General features: G+C 35.6%; 1 protein-coding gene across 1 annotated transcript; it reads left to right on the top strand.

Annotated features, from left to right (window-relative positions):
- The first annotated feature begins 1,447 nt into the window (after positions 1-1,447).
- Positions 1,448-5,814, top strand: LOC149797702 (uncharacterized). The gene is made up of 2 exons (XM_089962625.1): positions 1,448-1,638; positions 4,303-5,814. The coding sequence occupies exon 2, from the start codon at positions 4,323-4,325 to the stop codon at positions 5,361-5,363; it is 1,041 nt and encodes a 346-aa protein (XP_089818751.1). The 5' UTR covers positions 1,448-1,638; positions 4,303-4,322; the 3' UTR covers positions 5,364-5,814.
- The last annotated feature ends 14,908 nt before the right edge of the window (positions 5,815-20,722 follow it).

The following is a 20,722-nucleotide window of genomic DNA, read 5'->3' as shown; positions in this document are numbered from 1 at the left end:
ACGTCAAAGATCAAAGATTTAAGAACAAACCAAAGGAAACAAGACAGAAAAATAAAGAAATCGATAAACGGGTAAATGGTGAAATGTATATGCAGGTGAAAGTGAAAGGATTCAACGAATTACTCACGAGGACGGGAGCCAGCTGAAAACATTGTACCGTTAAAAAATTAAACCTTCATCGGAGACGACTGAAAGAGAGAGCATACATAGCAGGTTTGAAAAATTCCTGTTTTTGCAAGATCACTTGGAAGAAATAAGGCATTATCGTATGAAAAATTTAAAATAAACACAGCATGCAAATTCATGTTGACTGTAAAACCATATCGAAAACGAAAGTACACCCTAGAAACATCACAGGTAAAGAACAAAATAGCGAATATAAAAATAACATACGTGAAGAGGCGACATTGTGATAAATGATATTTCTGAAGAAATTAAAAGGACACATTGAAATTTAGGAAATTGGTTTTTTAGGTACATTTTACAAAATCCCAAATCGGATGTAATGAAAAAGATTACAATTTAGGCTATCATATTTTCGAAATGATAAGGTGCAATGAAAATCACATAAATATTGATAGAATCAACGGGAGATTTAAACTTATTTTTTATAACTTCATTCATTTTACCTTTGGGTCAGATGTCACTTTTGAATGATAGTTTTCACTATTCTTCACCGGAAGGCCAACATACCATCCCATGACAGAATCTCAATTTATGAAGTCATTTGTGAGGGATTGCATCTTTGAATCCAGCAAAATTTAGGGTCATTATTGCAACACTTAGAGCAAACCGTGAAAATAAAGATTTTCGGTCGCAAAGGCCGGTGTAAGCTTTATGCATATACATGTTTCAAAGAAGAAGATGCTAATGAACAAGAAGAAGATATACACACACACACACACACACACACACACACACATATATATATATATATATATATATATATATATATATAGAGAGAGAGAGAGAGAGAGAGAGAGAGAGAGAGAGAGAGAGAGAGAGAAAGAGAGAGAGAGAGAGATAGATACATACATACATAAATAGATATATACAAAAAGTGAAGGAAAAAACATTTTTATTCATAACCAGAAAGGGACTTAATTTGATTTGAATGGAGCATACTGTTTTCAGCCTTGGATACAGTTAAAAGTCAAATACATACGATGTCGATTTCTAACGGAAATATATGGGTGTTTGTAGTTACTGCATTATTTTGGGACATTTTAAGGGGTACACGTTGTAAGAGATCCGATTGCCAATGAAACTGGGACGATCACATGTTCACATGTACAATGCTATGAAGTAGGGTACTAAACTGGATCTAGAACGCTGAGATAAGCATGATAAAAACGTGGCTGAATGCAGCAACAAACCCCACCCCACCCAGCCAGTTCATTAACCCCGTCAATATATTGGACTGGATCTGTACGTCACCTGCACCAAATATCTTTCCAACACAATTTTGCGGAACACGTTCACCGATGCACATGACACAATTTCACAAGCGTTGCTTTTGGCCTGTAAAATCTTTTAACTTCCTTATCCATTCATTGCATTCACCGAACGCAGTCAATCGTGGATTGCTCGACGTTTGCCTTAGTAAAGAGGAAACTTTAGGAGTTCAACGTTAAACTGGTAAGAATAGAATCAATATGTCTGCATACATTTTGTGATGAAACGGTCAGTAATACGCATGCCTCAAAGGCAAGAGCATGTATTAGGTCATTATGAGCTAGTGAGGTTGGAAAGTACGAACTTATTAATTGACATTGTGTAGACGTCGGAGAGAACCATTCACTGGTACGACTATGGAAACGAAATGGAATGTTGAGAAATCGAGTGTTAGGATCGAACTTCTGGGTTATTAACTATTTAGTTGGATTAGTTTTGGCTTTGATTATTACTTGGATAGCTCACCTACCCATATTTATTGTCTACATATAAGTTAGATAGCCCCTCCCCCTCCTCGGCCATAGTTATCATCTCTGTTATTGACACGCGCATCCTCGTTCTTGTTTACATTATCACTTTTCCTAAATTATCACTTAGATAGTCCCCCTCCCATTTAGCACATAGTTACCTAACCCAACCCTTACGTCTTGTCTACCTGATAATCCCGTAGTTCATGACTGTATTATCAATTAGATAGCTACCCCACCACCTACCCAACTCAGTTTTGATTAGATAGAATCACTCCGGAGTTGCGGTGCACCCTTGAAAGTCTGACAGACACGAAGCAAAGTTGTTTGTTCTACAACTCTATGAGAGAAGAGAAAGTTAATGTACATTTATATTTCTTTCACCTACTTGGATTGACATTAATTTTGATCAATGTTAGGAAAGCATGTGCTGCCTGTGGTAGACAGCTGATGAAAACAAATGCTTTCAGCTCATTTACTTCTATAATTTGGACTGAAGTTCAGGGAATGAAATAAACATGCAGAAACACCAATTGCCCTTGAAATTCGCATCAGAAATAAGACGTAATGTGCACTTTTGAAATCCCAATCCACTCCAGATATCAAAATAAAGAAAGATGTACGTTCTTTAAAACTCCTCAATGAAAATAAAACGCTTTTTTTATTTTATTTTTTTATAAGAAAGATTGCTAGTCGGGAAATCGGAAGGATAGCGTTTCCTTAAATTTTAAAACTTGTACAGAAATGATAAATTCAGGAACGGAACTATAAGAAATGTGGTTTCTAAACTATACGTTTAAACCTATTTAATTTGCTAAATTATGCAGACGGATCGGGATCCAGGTTTCACAAAATATAATCCCTTCCCCATACAAATATAAATTAATCAAACATGACATGCGGCTGAAAGGAACATAAAAAGCACAGAAAGCCAAATAACGTGTCAAAAGAAAATCTAAGGTTAGAAAAAGGAAAGAGTAAATATATCCAAGACAAATACTTAACAGTGTTATCCGACGTCGAAAAAAAAAAGAATATTATTACATGTAATACACCTTCATCAGATATCAACATGTCATTGTATTGTGTGAAGAAAACTTTTTACCTTTATGTTTAGAATCCAGGGAGGAAGCACAAGTTTAAACACGTTTTTTTTTATTTTTTATAATGCAGTTTTGAAAAGAAAAAGGAGATTAAAATTTGTTCAGCTTCGAGTTCAGGTGAGCCAAACAGGTGTTTGTAGCGATTAGACGGAGCAGCAGACTTATGCTTTGATCTGTGTATCGAGTGCAGGTAAAATGTAATGATATTCATTTTCTGATTCTGCCCAATAGTCGGATTAGGGGTTATCTATCAGATGATTATCATCCGAATCTGTTTTTAAGGTCGCTACACTGGTTTCAGATCCTTGTATCATCAGAAAGAAGGAACGCTATTGTTTTGTGTGTAAATAGACTTTGAAAACATTTGAAGATATCTCTTCCCGTTTTGATATTGTCGGGTAGGGTATTCCATATGATATATAATAATATCGTGGGGGTCATCTCAGTACGTTACTGGTGAAATTTGCTCTCTCTGTCTGTCTCTGTCTGTCTGTCTGTCTCATTTCATATTGTACTTAGATGCATCCAGCATCCTAATTGCTTTGGCAATGTATGCCATATACTCTTTATCGATTTTATCTCAATTTCCAAGTCGGAGTTGAATGTGTGGTCATGATATTTCTTGTGTGTATTCACATTTGTCTCTTGTGTTAACACCTATAAACAATGAATTGTAGTTGCGAAGTTTTTGGATTATGTGCTTCACAAGTGAAGCAGGCGAGACATATCAACATTTCCGGTTAGCTCATTCTTAGATAGGCCTTCAAAATTTGTGTCGAATTATAAGTTTTAAAGAAGAAATAAATTGTTTGTAATAATTTCATTAATCAGAAATACAGTAAAATATATTTCAAGCGATATTTCATTTACGTCGTCTTTTGGTAAAGGTCATTTCTATAGTACAAATTTAATGCTTGCAAAATGTAAATGATACTAAATTTATCAAATTCATTCAAAAACTTATAACAAAGAAACACTGACCCAGACTAAAATCATGGACTGCATTGCCTCCCTTGACTAAAACTCTCCTTTTTTATTCTATGCGTGATGTGTATCTCGAAATTGTAGTAGTAATTTTTCATTTCTTTTCCTTGTTTCATACGTCACTTTTAACAAATTATTGTTATATGATGCCGATCAAATAGGAGCAAAGTCCCTATTCCAAGGGCACATAGACTATCAACTTGGCCAGGCCTTGTTGGGGGAGGGGAGGAGGATATCGAATCATTGACCCTATAGTGAACAATAATCAATGCATTCTACACGTCTATTTTCAGATTCACTGGTCAGCCGGACTATGTCTCTGAATAAGAAACTCTTTCTCATCCTTGCCATCCTGTTGCCATGTACCTTTGGATTTGTAGCTTTTCTTCTTGATTATTCAGAAAGCAAACTGAATGCCAAAAGAAATCTTCATATATTTGAGAAACAAAAAAGAGTTGAGGCGACAACTGGAGAACGAAAAGCTCAGAAGAATGCGGAAAAGGGTACACTGGTAATTTCCTCGCTGAAAAGTAATATGTTTCTTCTGATATTATTTACGTCATGGGTAGATCGACAGGACAAATATATAGTCCAGAATAGAACTGTTAGAAACTGGCTTTCTTTCGGGCCAGATATTCACCCTGTCATTTTCACAAATGATACAAATTTAGGCTACAGATGTCAACAGCATGGATGGAGCGTACTTCCTATGAAACATACAGCGGCTGGAGGAGTACCTGTTGTCAAATACATGTTTCTCGATGTGATGCATCATTTCAACGCGATATTCTACGGCTTTGCGAATGCTGACATTCTCTTCAACGATGGACTTGTAAAATCTCTCGTCACGATTAGGCAATTTACAGATGTGTATACGGATCCAGTTCTTGTAACTGGTCGTAGAACCAATGTTGATTACACGATTACAAGTTCTGCTTTAGGCTGGAGAAATATTACTAGCCTAAGAAATAAAGGAAAACTTGCAACAGCTTTGTCTGCTGATTATTTCATCACAACAAAAGATTATCCTTGGAAAGACATGGAGGAAATTATAATAGGTCACTTAAGGGTAGACAACTGGATCATTCAGTTCTCGCAGCTTAAAAATGTTGTTGTCATCAATTCTACACCTACTATTCTAGCCCTGCATCAAACTACAGAGGCGGGAAACTTTGAAAATAGTTTGAAACCGAATAGACTTTACAATCAGGATCTTGTAAAGAAGGGCAGAAATATAACGATCAATATCAGAGAGGCACAAGTCGGATGTGGTTTGTTTGTCACACAATTCGTGACAACGGGGCAAGTACGAATAGTTAAACAGACTCGTCTTAAAGAATGTAAAGTTTCATAATAGAGATTATGAACATTATTGAAAATCTGATTGAATATAAATGCAACTGGTACCAGTAAATATTTGAGTACATGACACTAAAGCTGATAAATTGTATTGTGTATAAATGGCACTGCAAGGTAAAGGAGATAACCCCAACAGTCTTGTTTTGTCGCAAGAAAGCGAACCGGCCTCCACCACCAAACTTCAATGTGACGTACATGTAAAATGCATAGAACATTTTATATTTATGAAAGATCTGCCTTTTATCACTCTTGTAAATGATTGTTTCTTGAATTCTTTTATGTAATCGACGAGTTTTTCGTATGCCGATGATGCCGCCATATTATGCAAACACATCACCCGTGAAACAATAGTCCGTACCGTGACCTTGTTGTGTCTTTTCCTGTTATGTGGTATGGCGTCGGTTGTTTTAAAGTGACTCTAAGTTTAATATAGCTGTTTCGTGTGATATTTGTTGTTGTTATTTTGGGTATTACACCATTTCTCAGCGCAAGATAGGCTATACCTGGCTGCCAGTATAATTGGCGGGGAAAGAACCCGAGAAAACCGATATGAATCACCGACCATGGTCAGCTACTGGCGAGCTTTTTCACATACGCACAGTGGATGAGCTACGTGGACGAAATTGCAATGATCGGAAAAGTCGAGCGTTTTGACTAAACTTCACAAGTTCCGGTGTTTATAAAACCGATCACTTCTATTTAAGTATTATGGGAATGAGGACTATATGCAAGATTTACTTTCCTCCGATATTGAAGAGCTTAACAACATGCAAAACTACGCACATCGGAACATGACAACGGAAGTGCTCCAATAAATATTGTCAATTTTATTTTGTGCAAAAACACCAATTAACACATTTTCTTTACGAAGAAATGAACTTAGTTTAAATAATAATCAGGAGGTATATTATAATAACCTTAGCAAATCATTCAAATAAATGAAATAATGGAGCCAAGTATTTAGAACTATTTTGTTATCTTAACATATAGACCTGACTTCCGAGTTGCTCGGCGTAGGAATAATATCCACAATTGGATATTAATTCGCCAGATAGCAGTCGTGCATTTAGCCGCTATGGTGCCGAATGAGATTGAGACCACTCGGCCACCCAGGATCCCTAAGGTTCCAACAATCGCTACATTTATTGCAACAGCGAACTGGTAGATCAGTGTATGGACCAGCTACCCGATATGTCTTAGTGACGTTACAATTATGTCCGTCTAGGCGACTCTTGTTGCCCGTGCTATAGACGTGAAGCAGCATCAGGACATTCATTCTATGAAGGCATAAAAAGTAGAGCTCGTTTTAATTTGTGATTTTAGCGTGGATAACCTAGGACGTTTGGTAAGCATCTCGGTAGTGTTGATTTAAACCAGCTTACGCTTCCATATTAAAATGGCATGTTAAAAGATTTAACATAAACAATTAATAATTGTTATTTTGCCAAAAAACTTGAGATCTTCTCAAATGTCGTTTGTAATTCACATCTATATTTTCCTCAGATATTTGCAAAAGCTGTACTTGGTCTAAGCTCAGTACATTAAGTTCAACTATTCAGGTTCTAAAAACAATTAAAAAGGAGGCATCCGTTCAGGAACGAACAATCTGCGGCGTCCACCACCAAGCTACCATTCAGGATATTATGCCAGTGAGTGATCACCTTACCAATCGTTCGCGGTATCTTGGGAGACTGCAGCAGATTATGACACTCGGTAGACTCATATTTTAATCCATATCTGCTTTAATCTTGAAAGGGACATCAGTATTATCGAAATTCTACTTAATCAGGGAAGTTGTCAATATATGCAAAGACAACCGAGAATGCAGGGAGTTTAAGAGCAATGAATAGGAAGTTCAAAAGGATCATGTACATTCAATTACATAATTAGCACTATAAACCTTAGCTGGAACAAAAAATAATAACCGCCAGTTATTTTACATCTAACAAAATTATAGGAATGTATTTTCCTAAAAATAATGTTAAAATTTTGGATAAATAAATAATGGATATTTGATTTTTAAATGGAAAAAAAGAAGAAGATGGTGCCTTATTCCTACCACTCAGTTCAATGCTCAAATTGACAATAAAGTTACAAACGCATTTAAGAGGAAGCAAATATGATACTATTATATATCAATATTGTGTGTGTTAACCTTTGTCTACGATTTTAGATTATATCATAAGATAATGATCATTTACAAGCTGTAAATAAGTTGTTAACTATGAGTAGAATGTTTACTTGAGTTCGTATTTTATTCCCACCCCTGATATGACCTTCGAAGGTCTAAAACAATGATCCTGGTCATGGTTTGGGGTAATTTTCCGTTGGCATGATTGAATATTGCAACATAAGTTAGGTGGGGTTGTATTACGACATAAATTCAAATGGAGAAGTATTGCAACATGAGATCAAGTAGAGATGTATTGCGACACCGAGTCGTGAGAATGTGCATTACGTGGAAGAAGGAACAATTATTAATTCTTATTCCATTCCTTCTCCTATTTTAATTTCAGTCTCCATACGTGTTTACTGTTGTACTTATATTTAGTTTGAGAGGAACCGTTCGCTTGAGTTGTTTGTTGGAGTAACAGGGTGCTGATATGACTATTATGTTAAACATTATTTTGGAATTATTGTGAATTCATTCAAAGCTATCGCGTATTATATCGTCCTGATACCGCACAGCTGGCACATCGGCACATTCAAGACATGGAATTCATTCGTCCGACTCTGTTATTTTGGATTTGTGATAATGTTTTTGGGTCTATTATAGATTTAATGCACAATATTGTAAGTTCTTCTTAAAGTTCATCTTTCAATTTAGAAAATTTAAATTATTTGTTGGATTTCATTAAATTGTATGGTCCTACTTTTTCTATTACTTAGACTAAGACCATATAGTAGTAAAGCTACACAGAAAATAACTAATTTACATACAAGCAATTAAACATAATTTTTTACGATAACAAATACAATTTGACAATGACGTTTCGATGAACAGATACTAAAGCACAATGAAATATGAAATATGCTATGCAGAAAAGCTATTGTACACATGCAAATCATTCAGTATTTGTTTGCAAATATAAAAAATATTACAAGTACACCTTAAAATATGGCAATGCTGATACGACAAGAAGATGCAGAGCACAGTGAGATATGAAATTTTGTTAAAGTCAGTTAAGCTGGGAAATATCGATGACAATATCTGGATTCGGAATATCCATATCTTATGTTATTTGTTGACACCTCTAAGTCAATCCAAGCATATATGGCGGGTTAGAACTTTAAAAGTGCTCGCTCGAGAACTTTTCAAATAACCGAAGTTTTAAAACTAAATCTTTTTTTAAGTAATTTTTTTAAAAACTTTTCTGGTGCCGTATCAACTCCGTTTTAGTGTGTCATGTCGGTTGGCTTTCCTTCCCACTTCCAAACAAAGTTTTTGGCGTATGTTACCTCCGCCCACAGGTCCTTTATTTTCTTGATTTCCATTTGTTTCTGCTAGCCCATCTCTGTTCTGAATTTGGTTTTGAAATTTGTAGTTTTTCTGCACATTATATATATATATATATATATATATATATATATATATATATATATATATATATATATATATATATATATATATATATATATGTATATGTATATATATATATATATATATATATATATATATATATATGTGTGTGTGTGTGTGTGTGTGTGTGTGTGTGTGTTTGTGTGTGTGTGTGTGTATGTGTGTGTTTGTGTGTGTATCTATCTATCAATATATATATAATTGTATTCAGCTTTATTATATTTTTCTTATTTTAAATTTAGCTTTAGAAATTATTCCAGCATTGAAAACCTTATACAATAAGTTTACAAGACGATATAATTCAACATGAATTAAGTAATACAAATATCTTAAAGAATATTGGATTCATCAAGTGGACTTTGACAGACATATCTAAAAAGTTGTGAGTCTAAGATTTTTGTTATAAATGAATGATTTTTAATAAACAATTTATACATATATAAAGGGAAATAAGTATACAAATTTAAAGGGAAATAAGTATACATATTTAAAGGGAAATAAGTATACATTTTTAAACACTATCTTGATTTTATATTTTTGTCTTAGAGTTTTCTGTGTCTGAATGATATACATCTTTATATGTTATACATCTTTTAATATGTCATCTTTCCACGCTATCTTTGCGTTTAAGAGATAGAACATAATTATGGATTTGGTTGCAGGAGCTGGTATAATTTACTTTTTAAATGTGTTTGCGTACAGTTTCAAAGAATAAGCAAAACAGAATGATCGGCTTATAAATAATAAGTTTTCTGGTTATTGTATAAAGCCAGCCTATTTATAATGCCATTGATAACAGGCAATGTGTAGTATATTAACTTTATTAATCTGATCTATATTGATTCTTCTCAAGAAAATAAATCTGTTAACAGTTCTTTCTTTCGAATTTATTTCATATCCATTTTCGAAGTCATTATTTTTATTGATTTCAACATTACATATCTTTTATCTCATTAAAAGACCGCTCCGGTGGCCTAGTAATTAGAGCGTCAGCATTGGATACGGGAGGTCGTGGGTTCGAACCCTAGCCGAGTCATACCATGATTCCCTAGTGCTAGACATCACTGTAAACTGCCATACTGCAGACATAACGATATGACTGAAATGGCTACGTCAAAAATCCAAATCACACACACACACACACACACACACACACACACACACACCATTAGAAACTTCTGCCAAATCTGTATCATCGTAAAGATTGGTTGAATTTTATGCAACTGTTTGTTTGTTTGTTCGCTATGAATAGTTATACCTATATTCTTAAGAACTTTTATTAGTGTGGTGACTTCCACATATTTTCTTGTCTTCTCCGATCTGAAGACTTCAGAAAATAACTTCTGCCTTTTAATCTAGCTAAAGAGTTAGTCGGTTTAGAAATTTTAGTCCATTATAGAAATGTGTATTCATTTGTATTCTTTGTCTTTGTTGTCCTTTTATTGGTAAATCAATGTTTGTTCCTCACGTTTTAAATGGGGTTTGATAATTCTATAGTGATCCTCGTTCATGCTTGCATAAGGAACTTGCTCATCATAAATCATCTTCAAAGTTATCTCTATTATCAAAAGTATTTTTAAATTCCTGTTCAGAAGCCTCTGGGATTAAAAAAGGGAAATATAAACTTTAAAAGTGGAATTGGCTTTTGCTGAAGATAAAATAAACAGTGAGAAAACAAAGCAAAACAAAGCAATGAAGCAACTAAAACTTAAAATTGCAAATGGAGTATGCAACGAATCAATTGATAACATTTAATTGACACAGATTTAGAAGAAATGGCTTGAAAACAGTATATGACAATAATCGACATATTTGTAAATGCTAGATGAGCTCAACTATCAAAAGTCATTGTCAGATATAGTAATAATACGAGTAACGTTTTTGATGAGTAAATTATTTCCAACATATAATTCCAACGAATTATACACTGAGTTAAGAGAATGTACATGAAAAAGGTATTATATACGTAACTGGGATTGTGTTTGTAATTAGGCTGAGGATTAAATATGTCTGCATTGAGTACATGTTCGATAACATGTAAACACAAACTGCAAAGAAAATACAAAAGAAGAAAGCAAGAACAAATACAATTATGTTAAATGAATAGCAGGGCAAAAAAGGATGCTGGATGTTTTATAATTGATGTATTGTTTTCCTCTAACAGTTGGTGTAAGAACTAACGCTGCAAATTCTATAGATCGTTGTTACGTACTGATTTTAAATCTATATAAATGAGGACATATGCTATTCTAATTATTAAGTGATATAGTTAGCAGGTTTAAAATCTTGACCGTTCTAACACTGTTCTTCTATTTCTTCTTATGATTAAAGATTAGCCCCACATTCATTACCTCGGTATTTGAGCAGTAAAGACATTCTTTTGTGTTATTCTGGGTCAAAAGTCAAAACAAATACACGGAAGAAAATGTTCTATATGATTCATTTCTTTCAGCCCCTTCAATTCTTTTTTTTAAAAATTTATCTAGTTTGCATAAAATTCAGCTATTGAACCCCATGCCTTATCAGATTTAATGCTTTATTTCATCACATTTAAATTTTCAAATTTTGCTAAGTAGGATAGTTTGTATTGTGTAACAATTTCATCATTGTGATACCGTTGTGTCATGTCCATATTTACCTGTTTTCTATTTTAATCCAATTAATAAAATACCTCTTTTTATTTTATCTTCAATTATTAGATATATATTGTAACAAGGCTTACAGCAGCTTTGCTTTTTGAAATATGTAACAAATTGTTGTGTATCTTTAGCATATGTTGATTTCTATTTATTTAGCACTATTATTAAAATGTAAACTGTTCAAAATAATTTCAATCTGAGCACTGTTTCCATTGTTACTTGTCTGTCTTGTTCTCTCGTTGCATTGACGTGATCTTCTCTGATACGTTTATGTTGTTGCGGGGCACAGGTGGCAGAATGAAGGTAATGATACGTAAATATAAAATTCATAGAGTCGTAAGGCAGAGATTAAATTACATTTTCTAATAATAATAATAATAATAATAATAATAATAATGTCCTATCACGAAGTTAATGTTGGCCTTAGCCCAAAGCATTTTGCGAAAACTACGAAGCGATTGCGGCGTCACACTGTGGCTTTCTCTGAAATATTTACTCGTATTGTATCCGTGTTTTTGACGCAAACACTGATTACTCAGCTTATGGCAGCCAAGGAAAATGATACCTCAGTGACATTAAGTCAAGATCATAGGTAACACAAATGCAAAAAAGAAACCAACAATTAAACCCCACCCCAAAAAAGGAGAAATATTTATATTCCTCGCATCTATCCCAGCATTGCTAGCGGCCTCACGTCCAGCATTTGCAAAGGTAGCTGCCTTAAGGGTTTGTAGAAACCGCATCCGTAATTTCTCTAAGAATTGGCAATCGGTGGAAAAATCTTCGAAATTATTCTATAAAAAGGAAAAGGTCTCAGACTACCCGGAACGACTTGCAAAATACCGTAAGATAGAGTTCTTCAGCTACCCGGTACGAGGTAGAGGTCTTCGGCTACCCGGTACGACTCGTAAAATACCTTGAGGTAAAGGTCTTTGGCTACCCGGTACGACTTGTAAAATACCCTGATATAGAGGTCTTCGGCTACCCGGTACGACTCGTAAAATACCCTGAAGTAGAGGTCTTTTCTACCCGGTACGCTTGTAAAATACCCTGAAGTAGAGGTCTTCGGCTACCTGGTACGACTCTTATAATACTCTGAGGTAGAGGTCTTCAGCTACTCTGTACGATCTGCAAAATGTCTCACCATTAAGCGATTTTGGTTTACTTGTATGGCAAAGTAAGCTCTAGCATTTCCGATATGTCTTTATATGTGATGTACTCTTATCCAAATTCTCTCAGACAATAATCCCACAAACTGGTATTGCTAACCTGGATTTGACAACATTACATACACGTGAGTCATTGGACCTCATACGCGGTGATACTCAAACATCTTTACTTTGTTTTTTTACTCGAACGTCCGTAGACCGCAACTTGAAGTTGCGGTTGCTTTTTTTAAACCCGGGCAGTTGACGACAACCGCATTTTGTATAAGATTCTACCGTTGCCAGGACGGACAACTACGTGAAAGTAAGTCCTTGGGGCCAGGAGTGGCCGAGTGGTCTAAAGTGCTCACCGTTACAAATTACTGCCATCTCACATCTGTCTACGTGTGCTCGAGTCTCGGGCTCGGTCAATGTGTGTATGTGAGAAAGCCTGCCAGTAGCTTCTCGTGGGGCGGTGGTTATTTCCCGGGTTCTTCCTCCACCATTTGTACTGGTCGCCATGTATAGGCTATCATGTGCTGAAAAATGGTGTTAACCGTTTAACAACAACAAGTAAGTCCTCTCCAAAGTTTCTATAATGATACTACTTCCTAGCTTAAGTTTTATAAACTAATAGTGTACTTAATTTTAAAATGAAAGTTTGGGAGTGCCGTATCTTTCCCATTTCATGGGCTCGAAAACAATAAAATTTAATTGTTTTATAATTTTTCAAAAAACGTAATATCATCAGAGCTGGTGGTAAAAACCTATCACTCTTTTATGTATTCAAACTTATGGATTGTAATCTTATTAGTATCTGTATTGAAGAATGACGGGCAGTATCTGTCTCATTTCGTGGGTTTGAAAGTGGCACAGCCATATAAATAGCCTTTACATCAGCGCTGTTGTTTTAATGTTTATCTTGCTTTATATTTATTTTTTGGCTTGACCGAGAACATATAAGGTCCAACGAATTTCTTATCGTGTGGTTATTAGATTTTGTTTATTTGTTCATTGTTTTTATCTTGTTTTTATATTTAAAACAATAAATAGAAACATTTACTGGACTTGGGTTTGTGGCAGTTATTAAATTATATTTAGCGTGTAGGGGTTGCGTTGTTGGTTTTTGAGAAAGTAAAGTAAGAGATTGGTCTGGGTTTGGCCCATAGCTATACATTTAGTCATCAGACGTTTTAACTTCAGACTTTTGTTTGCGTGACTTGGATCTGCTGTAAGCATCTCGTTGAGGGAGATTCATCAACGTCACTTCCACTATAGAACTGCGTTTCGAAGGATTAAGAAAACGTTTGGTGTATACAAATAGCTACATATTGATATATTTAAAAACGAAAAGAAAATGCAACAATACTTATGGTGTTTTGCGCGTTTCTTTTCTTTCCAATTTGCCTTGCAAAATCAAAATATAATCTGGTTTCAAGGGATATACCTATATCAACAAGTTGTTCTATTATCTCTAATATTACTAGTGATGGACAGTAATTGCTACTAAAAGCGTGTGTACTTAAAGATTTAAAGACATTACTTGTACTGGACGGGGTATTAATACTAAAATGTGTGTTCTAAAGTATTTAATGACTTAACTGGTAGTGGACAGGGATTAATATGAAAGAGTATATGTTCTAAATGGTTTAATAATTTGACTGGTAGTGGACAGGGTTTTAATATTAAAAAGTGAGTGTTCTAAATGATTTAAAGACTAGACTGGTGGCGGACAGGGATTAATACTAAAAAGTGTGTTCTAAATGATTTTTTGACTTGACTGGTAGTGGACATCGGTTAACACTAAAAAGTGCGGGTTCTACATGATTTAATGACTTGACTGATAACGGACAGAGATTAATACTAACAAGTGTGTGTTCTATATGATTTAATGACTTGATTGGTATCGGACAGGGATTAATACTAACAAGTGTTCGTTCTAAATGATTTAATGACTTGACTGGTAGTGGACTTGAGTTAATACTAAAAAAAAATGTTTTCTAAATGATTTAATGACCTGACTGGTAACGGACAGGGATTAATACTAACAAGTGTGTGTTCTATATGATTTAATGACTTGATTGGTAGCGGACAGGGATTAATACTAACAAGTATTTGTTCTAAATGATTTAATGACTTGACTGGTAGTGGACATTAGTTAATACTAAAAAGTGCGGGTTCTACATGATTTAATGACTTGACTGATAACGGTCAGAGATTAATACTAACAAGTGTGTGTTCTATATGATTTAATGACTTGACTAGTAGCGGACAGGGATTAATACTAAAATTTGTGTTCTAAATGATTTAATGACTTGACTGGTAGCGGACAGGGATTAATACTAACAAGTGTGTGTTCTATATGATTTAATGACTTGATTGGTAGTGGACAGGGATTAATACTAACAAGTGTTTGTTCTAAATGATTTAATGACTTGACTGGTAGTGGACATGAGTTAATACTAAAAAGTGCGGGTTCTACATGATTTAATGACTTGACTGATAACGGACAGAGATTAATACTAACAAGTGTGTGTTCTATATGATTTAATGACTTGACTGGTAGCGGGCAGGGATTAATACTAACAAGTGTTTGTTCTAAATGATTTAATAGCTTGACTGGTAGTGGACATAAGTTAATACTAAAAAAATTGTGTTCTAAATGATTACATGACTTGATTAGTAGCGGACAGGGATTAACACTAACAATTGTTTGTTCTAAATGATTTAATGACTTGACTGGTAGTGGACATATGTTAATACTTAAAAAAGTGTGTTCTAAATGATTTAATGACTTGATTGGTAGTGGACAGCGATCAATACTAAAAAGTATGTGTTCTAAAGGATTTAACTACATCGACCAATAAATGAGGGATAATACTTGCCATCAGGATACAAAGATGAATCAAAATAAATTTATTACTTAGTAGCGTATGTATTACGGATCGGACCGTCCGACATGTTTATTCTCCACCGCCAGTCATGTCAGAAAATACAAAGGCGAGGAAAAACGTATTGTTCTAAGGCAGCTAAAGGATTAGAGCCCGTAACTGCGACCGAACTCTTCTATCCATTTGTATTCGTTGTAAATTTTGTCATTCTGTACAGTATACTTCTAAGTATGAATATAGTTGAGTTAAATATTATTCTTTAGATTCCACATGGTGCTGTTTCTACCCATCCTCATCGTTGTATCCGTCTAACTTTATATGTTCTTATATGCTCATATATCTATCTATCTATCTATCTATCTATCTACCTATCTATCTATCTATCTATCTATCTATCTATCTATCTATCTATCTATCTGTCTGTCTGTCTGTCTGTCGATCGATCGATCGATCGATCGATCGATCGATCGTAAGATCGTAAGTAAGTAAGTAAGTAAGTAAGAAAGTAAAGTACTACCATGCTGGCCAATGCAGCTGGGTACACTAACGTTTTACTGTTGCACAAAGTACTAGCATACTTGCCGTTGCGCAAAGATATAGTATACTTGCCACTACTTCCTGACTCACTATCTTCATATCATAGCTCCACTCGTTAAGCACATCGATTGTCAAGGATATGAACGATCATCATCCACACTTTTGTTTCTAGGACAGAACTTCAGAACCGTTTAAGATATCTCACTGAAATTACGGTACATATATTTTACTAACATAGTTGTGCCTTTAGCTATGCACAAGTCTTCATTTGTCCCTTTGTCTCTTCATCATCCATCCGTCATTCACACCTTCATATATGGAGCTAAACTTAAGTGGTTAGAGCGTCCGTCTGAGATGCGAGAGGTAGCGGGATCGAACCCCTGACGAGTAATACCAAAGACAAAAATGGTACTAGCAGCTGTCAGGATAATGTGACTGGGTGGGACATCATGCTGCATGTCTGCGGCATGATGTTCCCGTGCTAGATATCACTATAAAAAGTCACATTGCAGACATCGCAGCAATATGACTGAAAAATCTGGTAAAACTACGTTAAAAATCCAAATCACACACACACACACACACACACACACACACACACAGTGCTTATCACTCCCCTGGATTATTTGTGAATATGAAGCATTGTTCTGTTTCAAAACAGACTTTTTAGCGGTGAGGAGGATGAAAATGGTTCGTCTCAACTGATGCCAAGAATTTTCCGCATTCATTTGGATTTGGGTGTCGATCTTGGTGGATCTGGGTTTCGATTTGGGTGGATTTTAGTGGATTTGTGTGGATTTGGGTGTTTCGTAACACCGGCATTTAATATTTGTTTTTCTTTCATTTTATCTTAGGGTACTATAATAATTATTATAATAAGTGATAGTTATGGCAATAAGGTATTTTCATAAATGGTCTTTAAGTAAGCGGGAGACAGTGTGGAACATACCTTGCTGACTAGGCTTGAGAGGTAACGGACATGCGTATGTTTGTAATTTAGTAACAATAAGAGTAACGATACCTTCCACGTTCACCTCTCTGGTAAACAATCGCTAGTACGTAATGTAGATTGCTAAGATGAGGAAACCCTGACTTATACGTGAGTAGGATCTAGAATTTTAGTTGTTCAATTAAACTAATATCTCTTTTTTAAGTATTAGGATTCGAGACTATTAGAGTAGTATTTGAACCTTTTGGCACTTTTCTTATCTGCAAAAGTATTTGCTTGGTGTGAAAATTTTGAATCACATATTCTCTTGAGCAGCAGAGAGGGTGAACAGACTCTAATTGACTTATCTATCAAATCGCAAAATACGCCTTCCTCTGAAAATCGCAAAAACTCTAACTGACTCACTCTCGAATCGTAAAAATAAGCCTTCCTGAAAATCGCAAAAAAGAAAGATCGCGGTGGTGACGGGGGCCGAGACAGCGCCTCGTTGCTGCTGTTAATTAAATAAAATTATAACAAATAATGACCCCGGCGCTGCAATCTCACACAGCTAGATTAGCTCGGGAACGTCTAGAAGCAATCAAAAGATATATTCCACTGAGAGATTCTGTTAAAGAAAAGCTACAAGCAAGACAAGAAGCACAAGTTGAATTCGCAGAAGGCACAGAGCAATTGTTGAGACCTGTCACAATAGTTTTTGAAAGAGTCACAACGGCTATTGAGGGTCTTCTTCCATCAGTAAAACAAACCGCTGAGCTACCTGGAAAAATAGCGTCAGGAAGTAAGAAAACAAAAAAGATTTTACAAGAAATTTCATCTGAAATAGCTGCCGTACAACTTCCACCTGAAGAAATACTTGAAGGTATTGGTAAACTTCGTGCTGAAATTGCCGACGTGAAAAAAGAACTTGAACCTAAACCTAAAAAAGAAAACATTTCACAGATTGAAAACTTTAATGAAGATGTTGTCAAAAACCTAACAAATACTAAAGAAAACGAATTACCTAAAAAAATATTAGTTAGTTTATTTAATAAATCTGGTGTTTTAAAATCCGGTCATGAAAATGTAACCGATGATAATCTTATTAAATGGATGTATCTCAAAGCTCGCAACAAAAAACAAGCCAGAGATGATGATTTAAGTATACAAAAATATTGTTAATGAAGTAAAAAGACCTTATGATATATCCAAAAAACAAATTAAACGACGTGATCAACAGAAACAATCACAAGCTTTTCAACCACAATCTCCAGAAGAATTTCACGATGCACCTACTGAACCGATTAGAGAACCTACAAAAACCGGAAGTGGTGTTGTTACTTCGTGTTCTAACAACGTTATTTCTGACGTAGATCGACTAGAAGTTCTCATAGGTGGGAACGAGCCGGTAATAATTCTCCGGAGATAATCAATGAAGCAGCTGATATTTGTCAACGATTATTTCGCGTTGGTATCATGGATATTTCTATTTACCGGGAACTCGTTGATTAACTCGTTGTCACCATGATTAAACCAATAAATGACAAATAAGATGATCATACACAACTCTCACCGCAGACCTGTAACGGTCAGAGTAGTAAACTCACGATTACCTGTTTACTGCGCATATTACGGAGATGGACTCGGTAATGTTATCCAGGGATTATTTGCAAGTATGGCTCCCAAAGCATCACCAATCGCGAAACAATTATCAATGAAAGCCATTGATGTTATTCGTGAAAAAGCTTCTGGTGCAATCAGCTGCGTTGCTGGTAAGGCGCTTTCGGCAATCAAAGACAGAATAGCACGATTAATACGTAAACGTATAAGAGGTTCACCGCAAGTGGTTCACCACACCTACCAGTAAAATTACCCAGCACTGAAGTTATGCCCGCAAATGCCAGTAAAGTAATAAATCAAGCCGCAAATTAAAAACTAGCAGAGTTGGCTGGTGTACCTTCCGCAAAAGAAATAGAAAACAGCATAGCTGTAAATCTGATAGCAGGGAGTGGTCTTCGTGTTAGACTATAGCAACTATAATAAAAATGTTCAAGCGCATATCCGACACAGCATTTGACGTAGATGCACCAGTTCCCATAGATGAGTCTGTGCGTGATTATCAGTATTATTCTTATGATGCGTGCACACCAGACGCACGTGGAAGAATTGAATTAAAAGTTCAGGATACAAGCAGATATTTCCTACGCTGCAAGACGTTCATCGAAGTTGAAGGTAGACTCACAAAAGCAGATTATACAGCATACGGAGATGGCGATCGAGTTGGGTTTGTTAACAACAACGTAATGGCGTTATTTAACAGTGCTGTCTACATGATTGACGGAAAAAATATTGAATCGTGTCTTGAAAATGTCGACGTGGCCACGACGATACTTGGTCTTGCAAGATACTCCGACGACTATACAAGATCGGAGGGTCCAACAATGATGTTTGCAAAAGACTCAACTGATCATTCAGAGCATAGAAACGTAATCGTGGGTAATGTGAGAAAAGCGGCTGGAAACGCAGAAACACCTGCAGTAATATCAGTGAATGCAAATCACAACTTTACCACATGTTGAGCAATGTGAACGACGATGAAGAGTTTTCGTGAGCGATTCCATTGTCTCATATTTTTGGATTTTGCAGAAATGTCAGAAAGGTTATGTTCGGCGCTAAACACACAGTAGTGCTTGTCAGAAAACCCATCGATAACGATACAATATGGCATGCTGATGGAGTTGATGCTGGTAAAGTAACACTAAAAAAACCGTCGCTAATCCATCAATTACCGAGGAACAGCGATTGCTTTCTTTCATGAACACAGGTGGTAAATCGTTGCTGTCATGGCACAAAATGACCACAGACAGCACCCCAATTAACGCTGTTGGGCTGTTAACGTGGCAAATATCATCACAGCAGGGAGTGACAGCACCACGACATATATTTATCGCGCTTCAGAATGATTCTAGATTAAACAATATTAGTGAAGTGGGGCGATATAAAAACTATGGGACTTACCATTAAAAACAGGGTCCCGGCATTTAACATGGGGAAAACTGGCCCGGCACTTTGGGGACAATGGGAATTAACATGGGAATCTATTTCGGGCCAGTCTAGTGACAAGGGGAATTGAACATGGGAATATAGTGTGGGCCTATCAAGGGACAAGGGAAAATGGAACAGGGTCGGGACCCTATTTTAATAAGGTTCCGACCTTATGGGTCTATGGAAATGGAACAGGGGAGAAGGATAGAACACACACACACACACACACACACAATAGACAACAGACATTTTTTTTAAAAAGGGATAGGCAATGAAAGTCAAGGCCTTTTCGAGACCTATGAGTGGCCTTGAAAAGGGCCTTTGGGTTTCTTCTTCTTCTATTTCCTCCACTTCTTCCACCAAGTTCTCACTTTTTCCATTATTCCTTTCTTCTTCCTCTTTTCAGTTTCTGTTATCCAGTCAGGATGACCCATCGCTCTAAATTTCTGTTGGATCTTCATCCAGTTGTTATTCAATATTTCAAACTCTAATTTCTTCTTCTTATTCTCTTCTTCCTTTCTCTGTTTGCTCCATTTTTCTTTTATCTTCATCACTTCTACTTTCATTACCTCTCTAATTAGTTCTTCTG

The sequence above is a fragment of the Sinohyriopsis cumingii genome, chromosome 6, assembly GCF_028554795.1.
Source record: "Sinohyriopsis cumingii isolate HCF-2022 chromosome 6, ASM2855479v2, whole genome shotgun sequence".
NCBI classification, from domain to species: Eukaryota; Metazoa; Mollusca; class Bivalvia; order Unionida; family Unionidae; genus Sinohyriopsis; species Sinohyriopsis cumingii.
The sequence above is the reverse complement of the archived record's forward strand: the minus strand, read 5'-3'. Positions and strand labels throughout refer to the sequence as shown.

Bases quoted from the DNA above. Each gene is read 5' to 3' on its own strand.
- LOC149797702 (XM_089962625.1), top strand. From the start codon at position 4,323: ATGTCTCTGAATAAGAAACTCTTTCTCATCCTTGCCATCCTGTTGCCA.